At 42.7% G+C, this 18,173-nt stretch overlaps 2 protein-coding genes across 5 annotated transcripts in view; both read left to right on the top strand.

Moving 5' to 3' along the window:
- The window catches only part of Gcnt1 (glucosaminyl (N-acetyl) transferase 1), a 46,096-nt gene extending 32,107 nt beyond the window's left edge, over positions 1 to 13,989 (top strand). For all 4 annotated transcript variants that reach the window (XM_055614071.1, XM_055614072.1, XM_055614073.1 and 1 more), the window contains 2 exons: positions 7,051 to 7,204; positions 9,464 to 13,989. In XM_055614071.1, coding sequence (XP_055470046.1) covers positions 9,606 to 10,892 — 1,287 coding nt within the window. In that variant the 5' untranslated portion in view covers positions 7,051 to 7,204; positions 9,464 to 9,605 and the 3' untranslated portion in view covers positions 10,893 to 13,989. The remainder of the gene's footprint in view (positions 1 to 7,050; positions 7,205 to 9,463) is intronic.
- Positions 13,990 to 17,042: 3,053 nt separating this feature from the next.
- On the top strand, positions 17,043 to 17,648 carry LOC129681833 (60S ribosomal protein L12-like). The gene has a single exon (XM_055614012.1). The coding sequence runs from the start codon at positions 17,110 to 17,112 to the stop codon at positions 17,605 to 17,607; it is 498 nt and encodes a 165-aa protein (XP_055469987.1). The 5' UTR covers positions 17,043 to 17,109; the 3' UTR covers positions 17,608 to 17,648.
- Positions 17,649 to 18,173: the final 525 nt, after the last annotated feature.

The raw sequence follows: 18,173 nt of genomic DNA on the forward strand, positions 1-18,173 counted from the left end.
CTCTCCCTGCCGTTAGTTCAGCCATGGGGACCAGTTTTCTATTCTGTAGATGATAACACAGTTAAAGGCTAATTTTACTTCCTCTCAGTGAAAATTAGTTAAGGCATTAATGTATCACTAATGCACATCCAGTATTTTAAAATAGTGTATTTTACAGTGTCATATATAATTAAACAGAGGCTAGAACCAAGAAAGCAGTGTGTGCTTATCCAGGTAAATCACTTGGTAGAGTTCCTGGAAAATATTAAGCACCTCAAAAGCAATCATGCTGTTTATATTGCCATCACAGTTAGGGGTAGACTCCACACCTCGTGTGTGTGTGTGTGTGTGTGTGTGTGTGTGTGTGTGTGTGAAATATGCCTTGCAGTAATCTACCAAGAAGAGGTCTGTGTGACTTTCTGTAAAGATGCCTGTATTTTGTGTCACCAGTAGCCTGCTGGTTGGTAGGCTTGCTTATTTGGAAATGAAGCCTTGTCTGACGTCATCAGAGCCCTCAGCAGGCTCTGCCCTGGGTGTCCTACCACCTGCTTAAGGAGTCAGCTCATGAGGCTGCAGGTAACGGTCATCAGCCATTTTCCATAACTTTGGAGTTTTAAATCCTGGCCTTTTCAACTATGTACTTTTAAAGATGACTTATAATTTGATCTTCAAGCAGTATACATTTAGAAGTGTCTGCTTCCTGCAAGCATAGGGAACCGAACGCAGCTTTTCCCCAGCAACCAAAAGGATAAAGGGGATAGACATTACACTCTGAGCAGGGGAGCATGGGCTGGGGATGGAGACCACACTCATTCTGTAAACACTAAGCGATCTTCTGTGCCTGCCAGTGGCATGCTAGGTCTCAAGAAGGAGTTGTAGCTTTGACTCTCCTCTTTCTTTATCATGCAATGTAACCTTGGTTGTAATATTCAAAATACTCTTTCCTAAGGACCAACAAAAATGCAACCCAGCACTGCTTAGAAAGGGTCCATGCTTGCTGCTTGTCAGGAGCCTCAGAAAACTGCAGATGAATTCTGAGAGCAGAAGATCCATGGCAACAAGCACTTTTACCCACTTGAGTTAGACTCTCTCTCACTGGGAGACCTCAGAATCTCAGCAGACCTCAGAGAGTGGCAGACACATAGAAACCACCCTGTAAGAGGGCTGGGAAGGGCGGAGGCTGGGCATGCCGAAAGGAAAAGAGGTGAAGGTGCAGAGAGCAAGAAAGAGGAACCTCCTCCAAGGGTACAGTCCTGGCCCTCTGTTTGTAGCATACCTCTCAGCCTGCTCCTGGTAGGCACCTCAGGCTTTCTCGCTGGAGTCACAATCCTGAGATGTGTCTATGGCTTGGTATTAGAACACAGGAGTTGGTATTTTGCTCTTGTCACAACAGTCCCTCAGAGAAGTGGAGCACAAGAGTGTTGCCGGGATGAGGTGCTAAATGGACAGATTTAGACCTTGCTTCCTGTTGCAGTGGGGTGCAGGCCCTGCTCTGCATGCTTGTATGGTTGTATATGTGTGTGCATATATTCTGTGTACATGGGCCTGTGCAGTTTATTTATTTATTGGCTTCTGGAGACAGAGTTTCTTTGTGTGGCTCTGGCTGTCCTGGAACTTGCTCTGTAGATCAGGCTGGCCTCGAGTTCAGCCTGCCTCTGCCTCTCAAGTGCTGGGATTAAAGGCCTGCACCACCACCACCTGGCACATACGAAGTTTTAAGGGAGTATTTCCATTCATTTAAAAGTGGTATTACAGCGTCACTGGTATGGCTCAGGTAAAGTGCTTGCCTTGCGTGCTGGAGGCCCTTGGTTTCTATCTGAGCACTGTAAACCAGGAAGGGCATAGGTACAGTAGATAGAGTTTGATATGTTCTTTTATAATACGATATACATTGTTATCTCTCCAAATTCTTGCTTTGGAGCTGATGAGATAGCTCTGGGTAAAAGTGCTCGCTGATAAGCCTGATGAACTGAGTTGGATTCTTGGGACCTACGTGGTGGAAGGAGAGAATCAACTTCTATAATTCATCCTTTGACCTCAACATGCATATGTTGTAAAAATAAAGACCTTTGAAAATAATCTTTGCCTTTTCATTGTTGTTGTGTGAGTCAGGAGCTCACCACATAGCTCTGGCTGTCCTGGAACTCAATATGGCCTCAAATGCACAGAAATCTTGTCAGCATCTGCCTACTCATTGCTGGGATGAAAGTTGTGTGCCACCATGCCCAGCTTCTTCTGTTTTGCTATAAGGGTTAAGCTGGCCTGGTACTTGAACTTCTCATCCTTCTATCTGCCTCCTAAGTGCTGGGATTATAGTTGTGCACTACCATGCTTGATTCTTTTATTATTATTATTATTATTATTATTATTATTATTATTATTATTATTATTAATGTAATGTAATTGTTAAGTCTCAGGCCCTTCATATATCTAGAAATGAGCTCAAGTTGGCTTGTAGAAAGATTTCTGGTGGTTAGATTTTAAAAAAAGCCAGCATTCCTTAGGAACTTGTAAAAACGGCTTCTCCACCCCCCCCCCCAACGAATTCCTCTCCATAGCTACTCCTTATAATCCACATGATTTGTCCGTCCCTGCTCTCTCTGTCTGTTCTGTATCTCAGCCCCTCCACCCGCATACTCATCTTTTGCTGTCTCCTCTGTTCTCTGCCGCTTCTCTAGCCCTGGTCATGTCCAGTCTGCTTGTTTCTCTCTGCTCTGAACTCTTCCAGATGCCTCTGGGTATTTTCTCTCTTATTCACAATAACAACCTTCCCCCTGATAGAGCAGATATGGTGATAGTTTCTTTACTGTACCCCCCAACGTACAGTCATCAGGAAGGTATAGCCTGAGTCACATGCAGCGTGTTTCTTTAAATATGGACTCTGGCCATTTCCCTCTTTGCATGGTCTTTCTGCAAATTAACTTACACTTAAGTCTGTGGTGTGGGGATGAATATGAATGACATCGTAGAATCCTTTTATTTTGACATACAAAAGAGCATCCTGGTTAAATCAAGTAGATTGCGGTTTTGAAATGTCCTCATTTTTGGCCTTGGCTGTCTTTCTGTGTTTCTTGCATATTTCAAAATGAATCTGATCTGACAATCAGTGGTTTGGGGACCTTGCTTGTATCTCCTGTAAAAAAAAAAAATAGCCCTGTCCTGGCTTGCACCCTTAGCCCTGCTTGACTTTTTCTGTTTGAGCCTAACCATATTGAACTGTGGAAAATGGTCATTACTTGATTAAATAAACGTAGACAGCAGCCCATGTTTTACAACACTGAGGTAATGGCACTCCCAAAGTGCTCTGGTTAATTATGGGTGCTGCTGAGCTAGGTGTCACTTCCAAACTTGCCTCCCCTCGCCTTCCGCTGCTGACCTTGCTTTACTGAATTTCATCTCTCTCCTTTCCCTCCCCTCCCCTCTCCCTTCCCTTCTTTTCTAGTGTGGGGGATGGATCGCACAGCCTAGAGGATAGTTTTACTGGATTTTGGTTGATAGCATTTACATGCCAAAACCCAAGATTTTGGGAGCTAAACCATTGCAAGTTAGGTATGTGACTGCCTTCACCATAGCACATCCATGGTATCTCTCAAGTCAGATGGCAGAGTATCACAGGGAACGGAGACTCACAGTCTGTGTGCTTATCTGTGTGTATACCACCACTGCTGTGTACTGATAATTTGTATGAGTTTGATCTACTGGCCAACATCCTTTTATTTCAGCCAGATGACTCCATTTACTATTTCTTGTAGAGCAGTTACATTAACATAAGTTTATTTTTCCTGGGACTGTTCTAATTTCTCAATGTTTTTACTGGTCATTGAACTTTTGATGACAAAAAATCTTATTTTGTGAGTCCTGGCCTCACTGTGTAGCCCAGACCTCTGAGCCTTCGTCCCTAGAGGACTGGAATTAAAGACACTGACCACCATACCTAGCACCTTTTGAGTTTGTATTGTTTGGAGCTCAGTGAGCCAGGGTGTACGATTCATTTTAATAGATTTTGATGGAACAGTTTTAGGTTAACAGAAAAGAGTAGTTTCCATACACTGCATTATTTCCACAATTATGAACATCTTGCATTAGTATTTTTAAGTGTGTGTGTGTATGTGTGTATGGGTCCCCGTGGAAGCCAAAGAAAACAACACCATGTCCTTTTTAATTGAAATTCCACGTGGTTGCAGCTGCCTAACTGGGTGCTGAGAACTGAACCCTTGTCATCTGGAAGAGCAGTAAGTGCTTTAAACCAATGAGCTCTCACCCCCAATTACAGTGTGTTTGTTATAACCTATAACCGGCACCCCCACCACCACCAGCCCTTTCCTCAACACTGTGGAGTAAACCCAGTACCTAATGCATGCCAGGCAAGTGCTCTACTGCCGAGCTGCACCCCTGTGCTCAGAAATTAATTGCGGATCATTCTGGGGCGGGGGGCTTGTAATGTCCCTTAGCCACAATCACACGTGGAGTCATGTCTCTGGTCTCTAACAAACCCTACTTGCTCACCCTCCCCCCCTTCTCCCACACCTCTGACAAATACTGGTCTTACTACTCCCACTATAGTTTTGCCTTTTCCAGAACACCGAGTACTTGGATCGACCCAGTTTGCAATCGGTTCAAGTTGGTTTCTTTCTGTTGTGATGTGACAGCTTATTTCCTTTTACCGTTCAGTGCTGTTTCATTGTGCGGATGTGTTATCCACTGAGCGGGGCTGACTCTTTCAGGAGGGGACTCCTATATTAACGTACTTTTGAGCTGTCGTTTTCTTTGTTCCCAGCCCAGACTTTATGGTGCAGGCTAAGCAGAAGTGCTCCTGTTCGTCCGTCTAATGTCCATGACCTTAAATGAGCCTATTTAGGAAGGAGCCCACCTGGAAATGCCTTATATATTATATAGACTCTTTACATAAAGTTCCCACACTTGGGAAATGAAATGACACCCGTGCTTCGCTTGCCAGCAGCAGGAACCACATCTCCAAGTTCTTTATCTCTTGTCTGTGCGTATTTCAACTTCACAGTCGCTGGCATGTGGACTCATTGCTCTCAGTTATGGCTATACCTCAGCAAGCAGTACGTTTATCTATTTAGCTATTGAAGGACCCCATGAGTATGTCCAAAGTTTGGCAGTTTTGAATAAAGTTTCTGTAAGCATTCATTTGCAAGCTTTTGCGATTCACTGTGTAAATACCAGGGATGTGGACGGTTGGGTTGAAATGCTGCTCTGCTTTACGTCATGAAGAAACTGCCCAACTGTCGGATTATACTGCAGTGTATTCATTGAGTGTATTAGTTGAGTTGTTTGAATGTATAGATGAATTTGTAGAAAGCTAATTTTGAAAGCTTTTCAGCCATTTATTCAGCAGTTCTTCCTGTACCCGCTTTCTTTGTTCTCTTCTTCTGGGACCCCCCTTACTCATCTGCCTAGACACTTGCTTTTCATGTCATCTCTCGGGTCTCAGAGACTCTGTCAGTGTTCCATAATTGTTTTCTTTTTGTTCCTCAGACCGAATACTGTCACTTTGCTTGTCTCAGCCTCACTGATTCTTTCTTTTCCTTTTCTTTTTTTTTTTTTTTTTTATAATTTATTTCATTTTGTGGGCATTGTTGTTTTACCTGTATGTTTGTTCATGTGATGGTGTTGGATCCCCTGGAACTGGAGTTACAGACAGCCGTGAGATGCCATGTGGGTGTTGGGAATTAAACCCTGGTCCTCTGGATGCCCAACCACTGAACCATCTCTCCAGCTCCTGAGTCTTCCTTATGTCAGTTCAATCCTGCTTTTCTAGTCAGTTCAGCCATTTTATTGTGTCAGTTCCATTTAGTGACTGTAACATATCCACTCCAGATTTCTATTACTCCTTTTTTAAAACTAAATTCTTTTTACTGCCATTCTGAATATCGTTAGCCATCTCATAGTTGTGTTTAATCCTTAAGGTGTTTGAATGGATGTAGAGTAGTTATTTTGTCTGTTAAGGCTAGTGCTTGGCCTCCTTTGGAGATAAAATTGACCTCTTTTCACCTATGCATGGGGCAGGTTTTTGTTTTCTTTGCATGCCTTGTAAACGTTTATTGCTGTAGCTGTACATCTTGGGATACAGTGTTGACTCTGGATAATCAGACCTTCAGTCCTGTCCTGCTAAGGCTTCTTGTTACTTACTGATTGGTATCTTTTTTTTTTTTTTTTAAGAGGCTGTTAATGGGAAGCTCTTTAATCCCAGTACCCTGGCGGTGGAGGCTTGAGGGTTACAAATTCATAGAAGGCTTTGGGCTGTACAGTAGACTGCCTCAGAGATTAAAAAAAAAAAAAAAAAGAAAGGGGGAAGTCTGTTTAGTTAGCTTCTTTGTCTGCAAATGACTAGACAGAAGTACTAAACTAAAAGGGGGCAAGGATTACTTAAAGAAATATTGTTTATTGTTGATATTTAAGGTACTGTTTTATTTTTAATTATGTGTATTGTGTATAGTTATGTAAGTATGGAGCCTGCTTTTGAGGCACCTGAAATGGGTGCTGAGAACCAAACTCAAGTCCTCTGGAAGAGCAGCAAGCATTCTCAACCACTGAGCATCTCTCAAGCCCCTATTGTTGATATGCTAGTGGTAGAAAGTTTAAGTGTTGGTGAGTGAAAGAAAATGCTGTGAGCAGCTTACTTAACTGTGAGGTTGTCGTTAATACCTCACTAAGCATGGAGAGCCTTCATAGCGAGGACAAAATGTGAGGGATTTCCCAGTTAGATTAGACTGTTAAACTGTTACCTAGCACTCATTTTGGGGGTGCTGTTGCGTTTCTTTTAGAAAGCTTAATCTGTGCCAGATACATAGCATGCATTAGGCTCTTGGTTTGGTTCTCAAAGAAGGAGGAGGAGGAGGAGAGAGAGAAAAAGACAGTTTAACCTAAATCCTATCAACATAGTAGTAGAAAAAGAAGTAAGACTGTAGAGACCTCAGTTAGCCGTGGACTTGAGGGAGAGGAGCAGAGAGTAAACTTCCTGGGATAGCTCCGTTTCTAGGGTGTGGAGTAGTACAGACACACGCCATCGACGGCCCTTCACTCACTTCCCTTGTCATTTTACAGACTGTTTGAAGAGCCTGCCGGGACATGTCCTCGTCGCCAGATGTCTGGGGTGTGATAGAAACTTGGCCACAGTGCGATAGCTCCTGTGATGGAGTGCAGGATGTCAGCAGGACTCAGCGCTGCGACAAATCCAGACTTCCTGTGATTCTAAATGGTACAACGTTGTCTGAATGGTTATCTTAATGTTGTCTGTGTTTACAGTGGGCAGTCATTTATTTTTCACTTTGTCTTCGGAGTAACAAATTACTTGCATGTTTTCAAGTGGCATCATTTATTTTGGTGTCAGAAACTCACATCAAGCCTGGCATGGTAGTCCATACCTGCAATGCCAGTCAGTACTGGGGAAGCGGAAGCAGGAGCATCTTCAGTAGTTCAAGGTCAGCCTGGCCTCCAAACAATGACAAAAACACTCTCCCTCACCTCACCTCACCCCACCCCGCCCCCACCAAAACTTGCTTCAGATCTTGTCTGGATAAAATGAATGACCTTTGAACATTCTGTGAAGAGGACTCTGTAACAGAACCAGTTGCCATTCCACAAAAGTGTTCTTTTTGTTTGTGTTTATTTTTTGTTTTATTTCTGTTTGTTTGTTTTTGAAGCAGAGTCTTACTATGTGTCATTGTCTGGCCTGGAACTCACAAACAACCACCTGCCTCTGGCTTCTGAGTGCTGGGATTAAAGTCTTCCATACACTGAGTTTACAGGATTGTTCTTAAAAAAACAAAGAAAGAAAGAAACATGGTGGGAGCTGGAGGGGAGAGGTGCTGGAGAGCCGGCTCAGTGGTTAAGAGTGCTTGCTGCTTTTGCAAAGGACTCATTCTCAACACGCACGTTGGGTGGCTCATAATCCCATGCCCTTGGTCTCTGTAGGCACCTGTACTCCTGTGGGCTTACTCCTTCCCATACAAATAATTACAAATAAAATAACTCTTAAAAAAAAAATGTGTCAGGGAGTTAGCTCTGTCATTGAAGTGCTCACTTGTAAATCTAAGAACCTGAGTTCAATCCCCAGAATCCATGACCCCTTCACACCCACACCCACACCCACACCCCCCCGAAAAAAAGCTGGTATAGCTTTGTAGTTTGTCATTTCAGTGCTTAAGAGGCAGATGAAGTCAGGTCCTCGGGCCTCCAGCCAGCCATGTGATCTGTGGGACAATGAGAGACCCTGTTACAAAACAAAGTCAAGGAGCAAGTGAGAACCAATGCCTGTGACGTGTATGCATACAAGCATGTTCACTCTCACCCCCATATGTGTGTGCAGACGCACACACATAATCCTGTTTACAAACATTTTATGTGCGAAATATTTGTTGAGCTCCTGGCATTTGGATTTTGACAAAGATCTTTCTAACTTATAAAAGTGTTGTTTGTGTGCTTCCTGTTCCTGATTCAGGTAGCCTCAGACGTATTATGTGCCCAGGGATGACGCTGCACTTCTAGCCTGCTGGCCTTTACCTCCTGAATGCTGGGGTTATGGCTGTGCCCTCTACCTGATTTTATATAGTACTGGGCATTGAATCAGGGCTTCTTGCATGCCAAGCAAACATTCTGCCAACTACCAACTGAACTACATCCCCAGCCCAAGTATTGTGTAAGGGTTTATAGTCTGCAATAGCCAGTGCAGGGGTCACGAAAGCTGTGTTGTCCACTGAACACATTATCAGTCTGGAGCTGCACTTAGGGGCCAACCCAACACCAATCTGCCTTTGGTTCAGCTAAGCCTTTTCAGCCCACTTTGAATGGTCAGTAGAATCATCTTGCTTCCAGGGTCCTGGGATTCACAGTTGTTTTTATGCTGATCTCTTAAGTGTAGTATAGCCCTAAATTGGCAAAAAGCGGATGGATCTGATCCTTGCACCTCTCCTGGCTGCTGATAGCAGCTGATGTCAGGAGGAACTTAGTTTTGATATTAAGATGGAGGTGCTTATTCTTAGAACTGGCAGAGTACTGGGACTCACGGTGTGTGGGCAGTTGAGTAATTACTGCCATGATCTTCACCTATGTTCCTATACTCCTATATCCCTGCAGTTCAGATTTTTCTATTTTTTGAGACAGTCTCTCTTTTTGTAGCCCAGGCTCTCCTACAACTCACTACATAGACCAGGCTTGCCTCTGCTTCTGGAGTGCTGGGATTAAAGGCTTGTGCCATCCTACGGGGCCTCAGATGTTTTTTGGTAGGGTATATTAGGACATTTTTGTGTTAGGTTTGGTGCATATTTTTACCCCAGTTTTTGGCTTTAACATGAGAACAATGGGTCTTCTGTGACGTAATCTCAGTATATTAAGTCAATCTTATGTATATATTTTTAAATATATGGCCTTGTAGTAAAGGAGCTAATTTTGAGCTTGAGAAGAAACTGTAAACTATTGCATTTACAAATGGCTTTCATTATTATTTCTTTCTTTGTAGCTCTATCCTGTCCAGTGATATCTCGTCCTGATAAACTGGCAACTCCTCTGACCACAACAGAGAAAAATCGGAGGAAACCTCATTGGTGTCCAAGGCCTAGAAGATTGCCCCATCACAAAGGGAAGCCTGGAACTGTTTTGAAATGCTTAGAAACTTGTTTCGGAAGAGACTTTTTTCTTATCCTACAAAATACTACCTCATGGGTCTTGTTCTCTCTCTAATAACCTTCTCTGTTTTAAGAATTCATCAGAAGCTTGAATTTTTTAGTGTCAGACACTTGGAACTTTCTGGAGATGGTCATACCAGCAACATTAATTGCACCAAAGTTTTAGAGGGCGACCCAGATGAAATCCAAAAGGCGAAGCTTGAGATAATAACAGTGCAATTCAGGAAGCGCCCAAGGTGGACCCCGTATGACTATATAAACATGACGCATGACTGCGCCTCTTTCATCAGAACTCGCAAATATATTGTGGAGCCCCTTAGTAAAGAAGAGGCAGGCTTTCCAATTGCATATTCCATAGTGGTTCATCATAAGATTGAAATGCTTGACAGGCTCCTGAGGGCCATCTACATGCCCCAGAATTTCTACTGCATCCATGTGGACAAGAAAGCAGAGGAATCCTTTTTAGCCGCCGTGGTGGGCATTGCATCCTGCTTCGATAATGTCTTTGTGGCCAGCCAGTTGGAGAATGTTGTTTATGCCTCCTGGAGTCGGGTTCAGGCTGACCTCAACTGCATGAAGGACCTCTACAGAATGAATGCAAACTGGAAGTACTTGATTAATCTTTGTGGTATGGATTTCCCTATTAAAACCAACCTGGAAATTGTCAGGAAGCTCAAGTCATTCATAGGTGAAAACAACCTGGAAACTGAGAAGATGCCTCCCAACAAGGAAGAAAGATGGAAAAAGCGGCACACTATTGTTGATGGGAAGCTGACTAACACTGGGGTAGCCAAATCGCAGCCTCCACTCAAAACTCCTCTTTTTTCAGGCAGCGCCTACTTTGTGGTCAGTAGGGAATATGTAGGCCATGTGCTAGAAAATGAAAATATCCAAAAGTTTATGGAATGGGCGCAGGACACATACAGCCCAGACGAGTTCCTTTGGGCCACTATCCAGCGGATCCCTGAAGTCCCTGGTTCTCGCCCCTCCAGCTATAAGTATGACTTGTCTGACATGAATGCTGTCGCGAGGTTTGTCAAGTGGCAGTACTTCGAAGGCGACGTTTCCAGAGGCGCTCCTTACCCCCCGTGCAGTGGAGTCCACGTGCGCTCCGTGTGCGTCTTCGGAGCGGGTGACTTGAGATGGATGCTGCGCAAACACCACCTTTTTGCCAACAAGTTCGATGTGGACGTCGACCCCTTCGCCATCCAGTGTCTGGATGAGCATCTGAGGCATAAAGCCCTGGAGAACTTAGAGCACTAACCGCTGGTAGCCGTTCTGGGGGTGGGAGGGATGCGCGAACTGTGCCCTCATCTGCTTCCCTTGGTTCATAGAGGGTCCTCTTTGGGACGATGTTTTTTAAGTCTTTGTGACAGGGAAGCTGCTCGAATTCTGCAGAATACAGTTACATGAGAGGTTGATGCACTAATTGTTCTAGAGTAACTTCGAGGACAGATTTAAGATGGCTGGAGGCTGGGCAAGATTTTTATGGACAGATGAGACACAGGAGACTGGAAAAGAGGCCAGTGGGGAAAAAAAATCAGCCTCCTGGACTAATCAAAGAACCCAGGTACTTAATCTCAACAAAATTTGATTTGTGCCAAAATTCTCTTGAGAATTTTAAACATGATCATTTTCTTGACATGAATAAATTTGTAGCAATGACCAATCATAAACATATAATTTATCCTGTATATTTTTTGGAATAGACGTTTGGTTTTACTCTGTTATCCTTGTAAATAATTTACTTCCTGCTGTGATTTGTGAGGGTGGTGTGTCTCCGTGTGTCATCTCAGGGAGCTTCAAATATGTTCAGCATAGATATCTCTGTCTGAATTTTTGCTTAACTATGCATACATGTATTCAAAAGCAATGGGGCGGGATTGGGAAGGACAGTTTCGAGTTCACCAGTTTCTATGAATTCTCTTTTAAGTTAGAAAATTCTAGGAAGCAGCTGGGTGTGTGTGGCCTCTGCCTATTAAGCAGGAGGTTTGTTCAAGCTCAGGTGATTAGCAGCCAGGCTGGGGAAAATAATAAGAACTCATGTCTTTTTTAAAAGGGGAAAGAAATCAACTCAAATTTTTCATTTTTCTTTATCTTGTCTTCCTAGACTGTGAATGCTGTTCATTTGCATACACGTTGCTGTTTTAGGATCCTATGTCTGAGTTTTGGGTCTTTGGTATGACCCAGTCTCCAGTAATTAGTGCAGAAAACTAGGGAGGGTAAAGTAGGCATTCGAGGGAAGAAGAGACCCATGGAGGCCATTGCTAAGGCCCTGGTACATGTTTAAAGCCAGCAATTGGCTCTGTCCCAAGAAATTAAGGTGCCTGCCTACTGGATCCGCCTTCTCTCAGGTGGCGACATCCTGACCTTGAATATTCGTGTTATCTGCCCACTGGCTTTCTTAGCCCACTAGTTGCTAGTGTCTTTCTTCCTCTCTCTCTGCCCTTGTTGAGAGCCCTTGTGTCCACATGTAGTATGTGAATGTCTGGGAAGGAGCTGTGCTATTGCAGTTTGTTTTCCCAAAAGACAAATAACTTAGGGTTTCTGTAGTTCTGGTTCTCATCCCAAATGAAGGTTTTTGTTTGTTTGTTTTCTGCTAATATTATTTAGCTAAATCTAAACTGTTCAGCCAGAATTCTAATGAATTTGAAACCTTGTCATTTGATTTTTAACAAAAATCAACACCATGTACTTTTATTTTTAAAACATAACCAACGTTAACAGTCCATGAGAAAGTATGTTTTCTGCCTCAAAGGTAGAAAGTGTTTTTCTTTTAACGACAGTTCCTGTCATTAAAAACGTCAGGGATCAATGGCTCCGCTGGTTTTGTGTTAGACCACTAGAAACGTGTTTGCTGTGGAAGGCCACAATGACGTGACGCAGCCGTGGGGCTTGTGTCCTCTATACTGGCTGCAGTTTCTTTAGTTTACACCCAGGATTTGGCAAACGCTTCTCTTAGTAGAAAGGCTTTTAGGTATGACACAGGGCATCTTTTAAATCTCAAACCAGTGATACCTGGTGACATATAATTTGTGTACACAGCTGTGACTTAAGCAGTTTTTCTTTATCCATTTTGAAAACACAAGGGTTGAAGCAATAGTCCAGTGATCCAGCAAGCAACCCAGACGGGGGTTGTTACCAGAATTAACACATCCAGCACCATTTGCTTCATTTTGGAAGAACTCTTTATTTTTCGGTGTTTGGCTTTTGGTTTTTCAAAATCGATTCTCTATGTAGTTTTGGCTCTCCTAGACTCGATTCATAGACATGGCTGGCTTCCAAACTCACAGAGATCCACCTGTCTCTGCCTCCCCGAGTCCTGGGATCACAGGTGAGCACCACCAGGCCCAGCTTTGGATGAACTCATAAACTTTGCAAAACTGGAAATTAAGTTATTTTAAAATTACAAGTATTTTTTTAAAAATCAAGTATTTGATGTTATTCATCTAAACGTTCCTATTCTTGTCGTGGGACTGCATTTAGTTTACAGTTAGATAGAAAGTGTGAGGGTTTCTTTCCCCCCACTACAGGAGTAAAGCCAGGATTGTGGGCTCCCAGAGCCCCACGTTAACGTGTCGTGAGGCTTCAGCACCCGTGATGGCTCGCCTTCCCAACATTGCACTTGTTGGACCGTGTCTGATGCCGGGCTCATGCAGTGTCTGCTTATTGGGTGTGTTTTGTTTTTTAACTTTTCCACCTGACTTAAATCCATATAGTGGGATAAACAATTTGAAGAACTGAAAAGGGAACTTGGAAATGAAACCATAAAATAATGCAGAATTGCAGTTACAATTGCAGTTCACTGGGAGAGATACAGGCTTTTTTGAGTTAAATTCGTATTTGTTAGTACACACTAATTTTAATGCTATCATTAAGGTCTTTTTATAGAAAACTTTTACTTTGTAATAACGTCCACAAAATGAAATCAGATTCTAGTGATTAAGTCAGTCAGGACTTACGTATCATTTGTTAAATAAGTTAATTTAAAAAGATTATTCCATTGTATAGGCAATTGCCTAGGTTCTGCCAAGGCCAAGGTTAAAAAAAACAACCAAACAAACAAACAAACAAACAAAAACATTTCACCTTGAAAACCAGGAACATGATTATTTCTAAACAAGTGTTTGTTGTCACTCATCTGGTAGAGTTTATTTAAGAATTTATTTCCTCTCCCCATGATTTTGTGTGGAAGAAGCTGTTTTAGTAATTCATGGGTAGGATTGGTGCAAATGGATGTTTTTCTTTCCTTTAATAATTACTGTCATTATGAAGTGTGAAATGCAAAACTGTTGATGGTAAGCTCTACTCTTAAATGAATCAGTTCTATCAGCATTAAAGTCAGTCATTCAGAAACCAATGCTGTGTCTGCACGCATTATTCCTTTTTCTTTGTTCCACCAATCACAATAAAATTAGTTTTTATATTTGTGAATAGTGATTAAAAAAAAAAATCAAGACAGAGACGTCTGAAATTACCGAGGTAAAAATGTCTGAAACGAAAGCATGGCAGAGAAAATTACATTGCAAAATAAGATGAAAGACTAGATGTGATGGTGAACTCCGGAAGCAGGAGGATTGCTGTAAGCTCATGGCCGGTTTCTATAGCTGGTTTCAGGCCAGCCAGGGCCATACAATGAGACCCTGTCAAAAAAGTAAAGAAAAGAAAAAGAAGAAAAGAAAGGCCAGTTATCCCAGCACTCAGGGAGGGGGGGCAGGCCTGGTCTACAAAGGGAGTCCAGGACAGCCAAGCTACACAGAGAAACCCTGGCTCGAAAGACCAGAGAGAGAGAGAGAGACAGGGACAGAGACACAGAACTAACAGGTCTTACAAAAACATGAAGACGGTATTTAGAAGCATGCTGTGCGTTGCATTCTCAGATGTTGGACACACTTCAGCTTCACTGATGGAGAGAGCAGTTTTCCACAGATTAACTCCATGGCTACAAAGCTCTGTGGCACCCTTGCCTGTCTGGCATTTATAAGAGTCTCCATCTGATTCCCAACACACACACACAAAATTGATAAAATATTTTACAAGTTTACAAATTATTCAAGTTTTCAGAAAGATCTGAAATCCATCCATTTTGCTATTTTTTAGAATCAGTTTTATCTAAAATGCAGCTGCAAGCACCCAGAAGTATTTTAACAGTGCAGACATGATGGTATCTGGCCCAAACAAGCTCTCAGTATTTGGGGAAGAAGACTCCTTTTTCCCTCAGCTGTGTTTCCTATATTCAGAGTTCAGCAAGTGACAACAGACTCTAGACATTTTTAGATAAAACAGATTCTAGAAATAACTAAATGGATAGATTTCAGATCTTTCTTAAAACCCAAGTAACTAACTTGTACATTTATAAAAGATTTATTATAATTTTTCTGTGCTGGGGATCAAATCAAGCTCACTCATGATAGGCAGGCTAAGGTCACAAAGCTACTCCCCCAGTTCTAGATCCATCAATCAAGTTAATTGATTGATTAGTTGACTTGGGTGTGGTCCCACAGTATATGACAAACTGGCCTCAGACCCTTGATCCTCCTGCCCCAGTACCCCGGTTCTGGGGTTACAATCAGGTGCCATCACTCCTGATTTCAGGCTTATTTTTATTTGTGTGTGTGGGTATGTGAGTGCATAGGCATTACAGGAAAACTTCAGGTGTCGTTTTCAGGAACTCGACCCCGCCTCCTTTGAGAAGAGTCTCACTGATCTAGAATTTACCAAGCAGCTTATGCTTAAGCTAGTTGGCCTGCAGATGCTAGACATCTTGTCTGTCCCTCCTCAGGGCTGGTACTGCAACAAGTTTCCATTATGCCTAGCATTTTTTTTACATAGTTTGTGGGGCTCAAACTCAGATCCACATGCTTGCCAGACAACTACTTTACCAACTAAACTGTATCCCCAGACCCAGCATTTTCCTTTTCCAAGCACAGTCAAAAGCAGGTTAGGTATGAAATTCGCAGTCTTAGTGCTATTGAGTATTTTCAAATTATTTATTCTCGGTACTTAAAAGATTATCTTGAGGAAAACTGCATACAACGTGATCTTCAAAGAGAAAAAAGATGCTGGGCAGAAAGCAGTGCTTGGAGTTTTTAAACTACACCTTTTTGGGTCACTCCCTCCGGCCCTATAAAATGATCGGTTGTCAAATCTGTATTTGGAGCCTTTTCCTCATATGGTTTGCCTTAGGAAATCTTACTCCTTTTATCTTGCCTATTTACTCAAGCAGAAAGGAGCTCCGCCTTCTTGCTACTCTTTCCCGGAAAATGTTTTAGATTTCAGCTGTGGGGCGTAGCAGTTTTAAGGCCTTACGCTTGAGTAGCTATGTGATTTCTCAGTTGTATATAGGTCCAGTAAAGCAATTGCCTGAAGTAGCCAGAAGAGCAATGTATTTGCTATTGGGGCCGGGGGAGAAGTTCTGGGTCATGGTGTTACTTTATGGAAGAGCTAGGCATGCAAACTTGTCTCCCTTCCATAGGCCATCATCAATCAGTCTGTCCTCAAGATCCCAGAGTGCTTAGGTTGGTGATGATTTTTCGGTTGGAGAAGTGACTCAGGTTCAGAGCAGTTACTGTTCTTCAGAGGACACCAGTTTGACTCACTACTGTGAGGCTTAAAGAACCAGAGCTCTGCTGAGGCTGAAAGACAAAGCTTTACTTAGGGGAATGAACTTTCAGCCTGTTTCCAAGAGAAGGGAGAGCAGCCCTGCCAAAAGGGAATTTTTTATAGGTTTTTATTGGAGTTTTATAGGGTGATTTTAGTCGAGTAGGAGACCGTTAAGAGAAAAAGAACCAAAACAGGTGAAAGGTATTTCTGTGAGCAAGGTTTTATGAGGAGGGCCTCTGGCTGTTAGGATAGCAGGAGGCTGTAATCAAGCTGTTCTTCGGAGATGAGGGGAGAGCAGACTTCTGAGAAATGCAAAACATCCAGTTTCTGTTTCCCTGAGGGGACTGGTTCCCACATGTGTTGTGGTCTGTCTTGGTGTCTTAAATGACTCCATCTTGGGCTAGCCTAACAGCAGCCTTCCGCAACTATGCTCTAGGGCATCTGACACTCTCCTGGCTTCCTTGGATACCCCTGTACATGGCGTTCACTCGTACAAACAGAAATAAATGAAAATTAAAACATCTTTAATATACATACACAGATATTTTAAGTATGTTTTTGTTTTGTTTTGGTATCGGGTATTTGATGAAGTACTCTTTACCAGTGAGATCAACAGAACTAGAAAACATTCACTTTCTTCCAAAGTTTCTATGTGAGTGTCTCAACTTGGGTATAACTTTGAGGAGGAGTGTGGTACAGAAGATCTTGTCTAACTAGAGAATTTTGGGTAGCCTGTAAATCCTGTAAAGGATTTCCCACCTTTAAGATTAGATAAGAATAGAAACCAGCCTTTCCGCTTTCGGCTCGGAGGAGACAAAGGTGCAACTTTCTTCGGTTGTCCCGAATCCGGGTTCATCTGACACCAGCCACCTCCACCATGCCACCCAAGTTCGACCCCAACGAGATCAAAGTCGTGTACTTGAGGTGCACTGGAGGCGAGGTCGGTGCCACATCCGCGTTGGCCCCCAAGATCGGCCCTCTGGGTCTGTCTCCAAAAAAAGTTGGTGATGACATTGCCAAGGCTACCAGTGACTGGAAAGGTCTGAGGATTACAGTGAAACTGACCATCCAGAACAGACAGGCCCAGATTGAGGTGGTGCCTTCTGCTTCTGCCCTGATCATCAAAGCACTCAAGGAGCCATCAAGAGACGGAAAGAAGCAGAAGAACATCAAACACAGTGGAAATATTACCTTTGATGAGATTGTCAACATTGCCAGACAAATGAGACACCGTTCTTTAGCCAGAGAGCTTTCTGGAACTATTAAGGAGATCCTGGGTACTGCGCAGTCTGTGGGCTGCCATGTGGATGGCCGCCACCCTCATGACATCATAGATGACATCAATAGTGGTGCAGTGGAGTGCCCAGCTAGTTAAGAAGTAACAAGAGTATTTAAATAAAAAACCATCTGATAAAAAAAAAAAAAAAAGAATAGAAACCAAGATGCTTTCAGGAAACCATTGAAAAAATTCTAAACATGAATACCACTGGCTTTAAATATTGCTAGGTATTTATAATTTAGTTCTGTTGTCTTTAGACACATCAAGAATTCCCTTATTTGACTTTATTTGAAAGAAATGGTTTTTTTATTAGAGTTTTTTCCTCCACTCAAAAAAGAACACCCATTTTAATATGTTCCTTGAGTGAATAACAACTGAGAGGAATTAGCATGAGGTTACTGCATGCTCTACACACCTTGCAGGGAATGTCACTTCCTTCCCAGGCGTAATCGCCTGGAGCATTCTGGGAACAACTTGCAAAGGAGTTAGACAGGCATAACTCAAAGAACACCTACTGTTTTCAAACAAAACTGTCTCCTGTAGTTTCAGCTACCACTGTCCTTTCAAAGCTGCTGCTTTGCTTTGAATATAATGCTTCTTTGCAGGAGGCATGTATGCGTGGCTCTTCCACAAAGCAACGCCACTAGCCAGCTCTCTCTCTC

The sequence above is a fragment of the Psammomys obesus genome, unplaced genomic scaffold, assembly GCF_907164565.1.
Source record: "Psammomys obesus unplaced genomic scaffold, mPsaObe1.curated_primary_1811, whole genome shotgun sequence".
Lineage (NCBI taxonomy): Eukaryota > Metazoa > Chordata > Mammalia > Rodentia > Muridae > Psammomys > Psammomys obesus.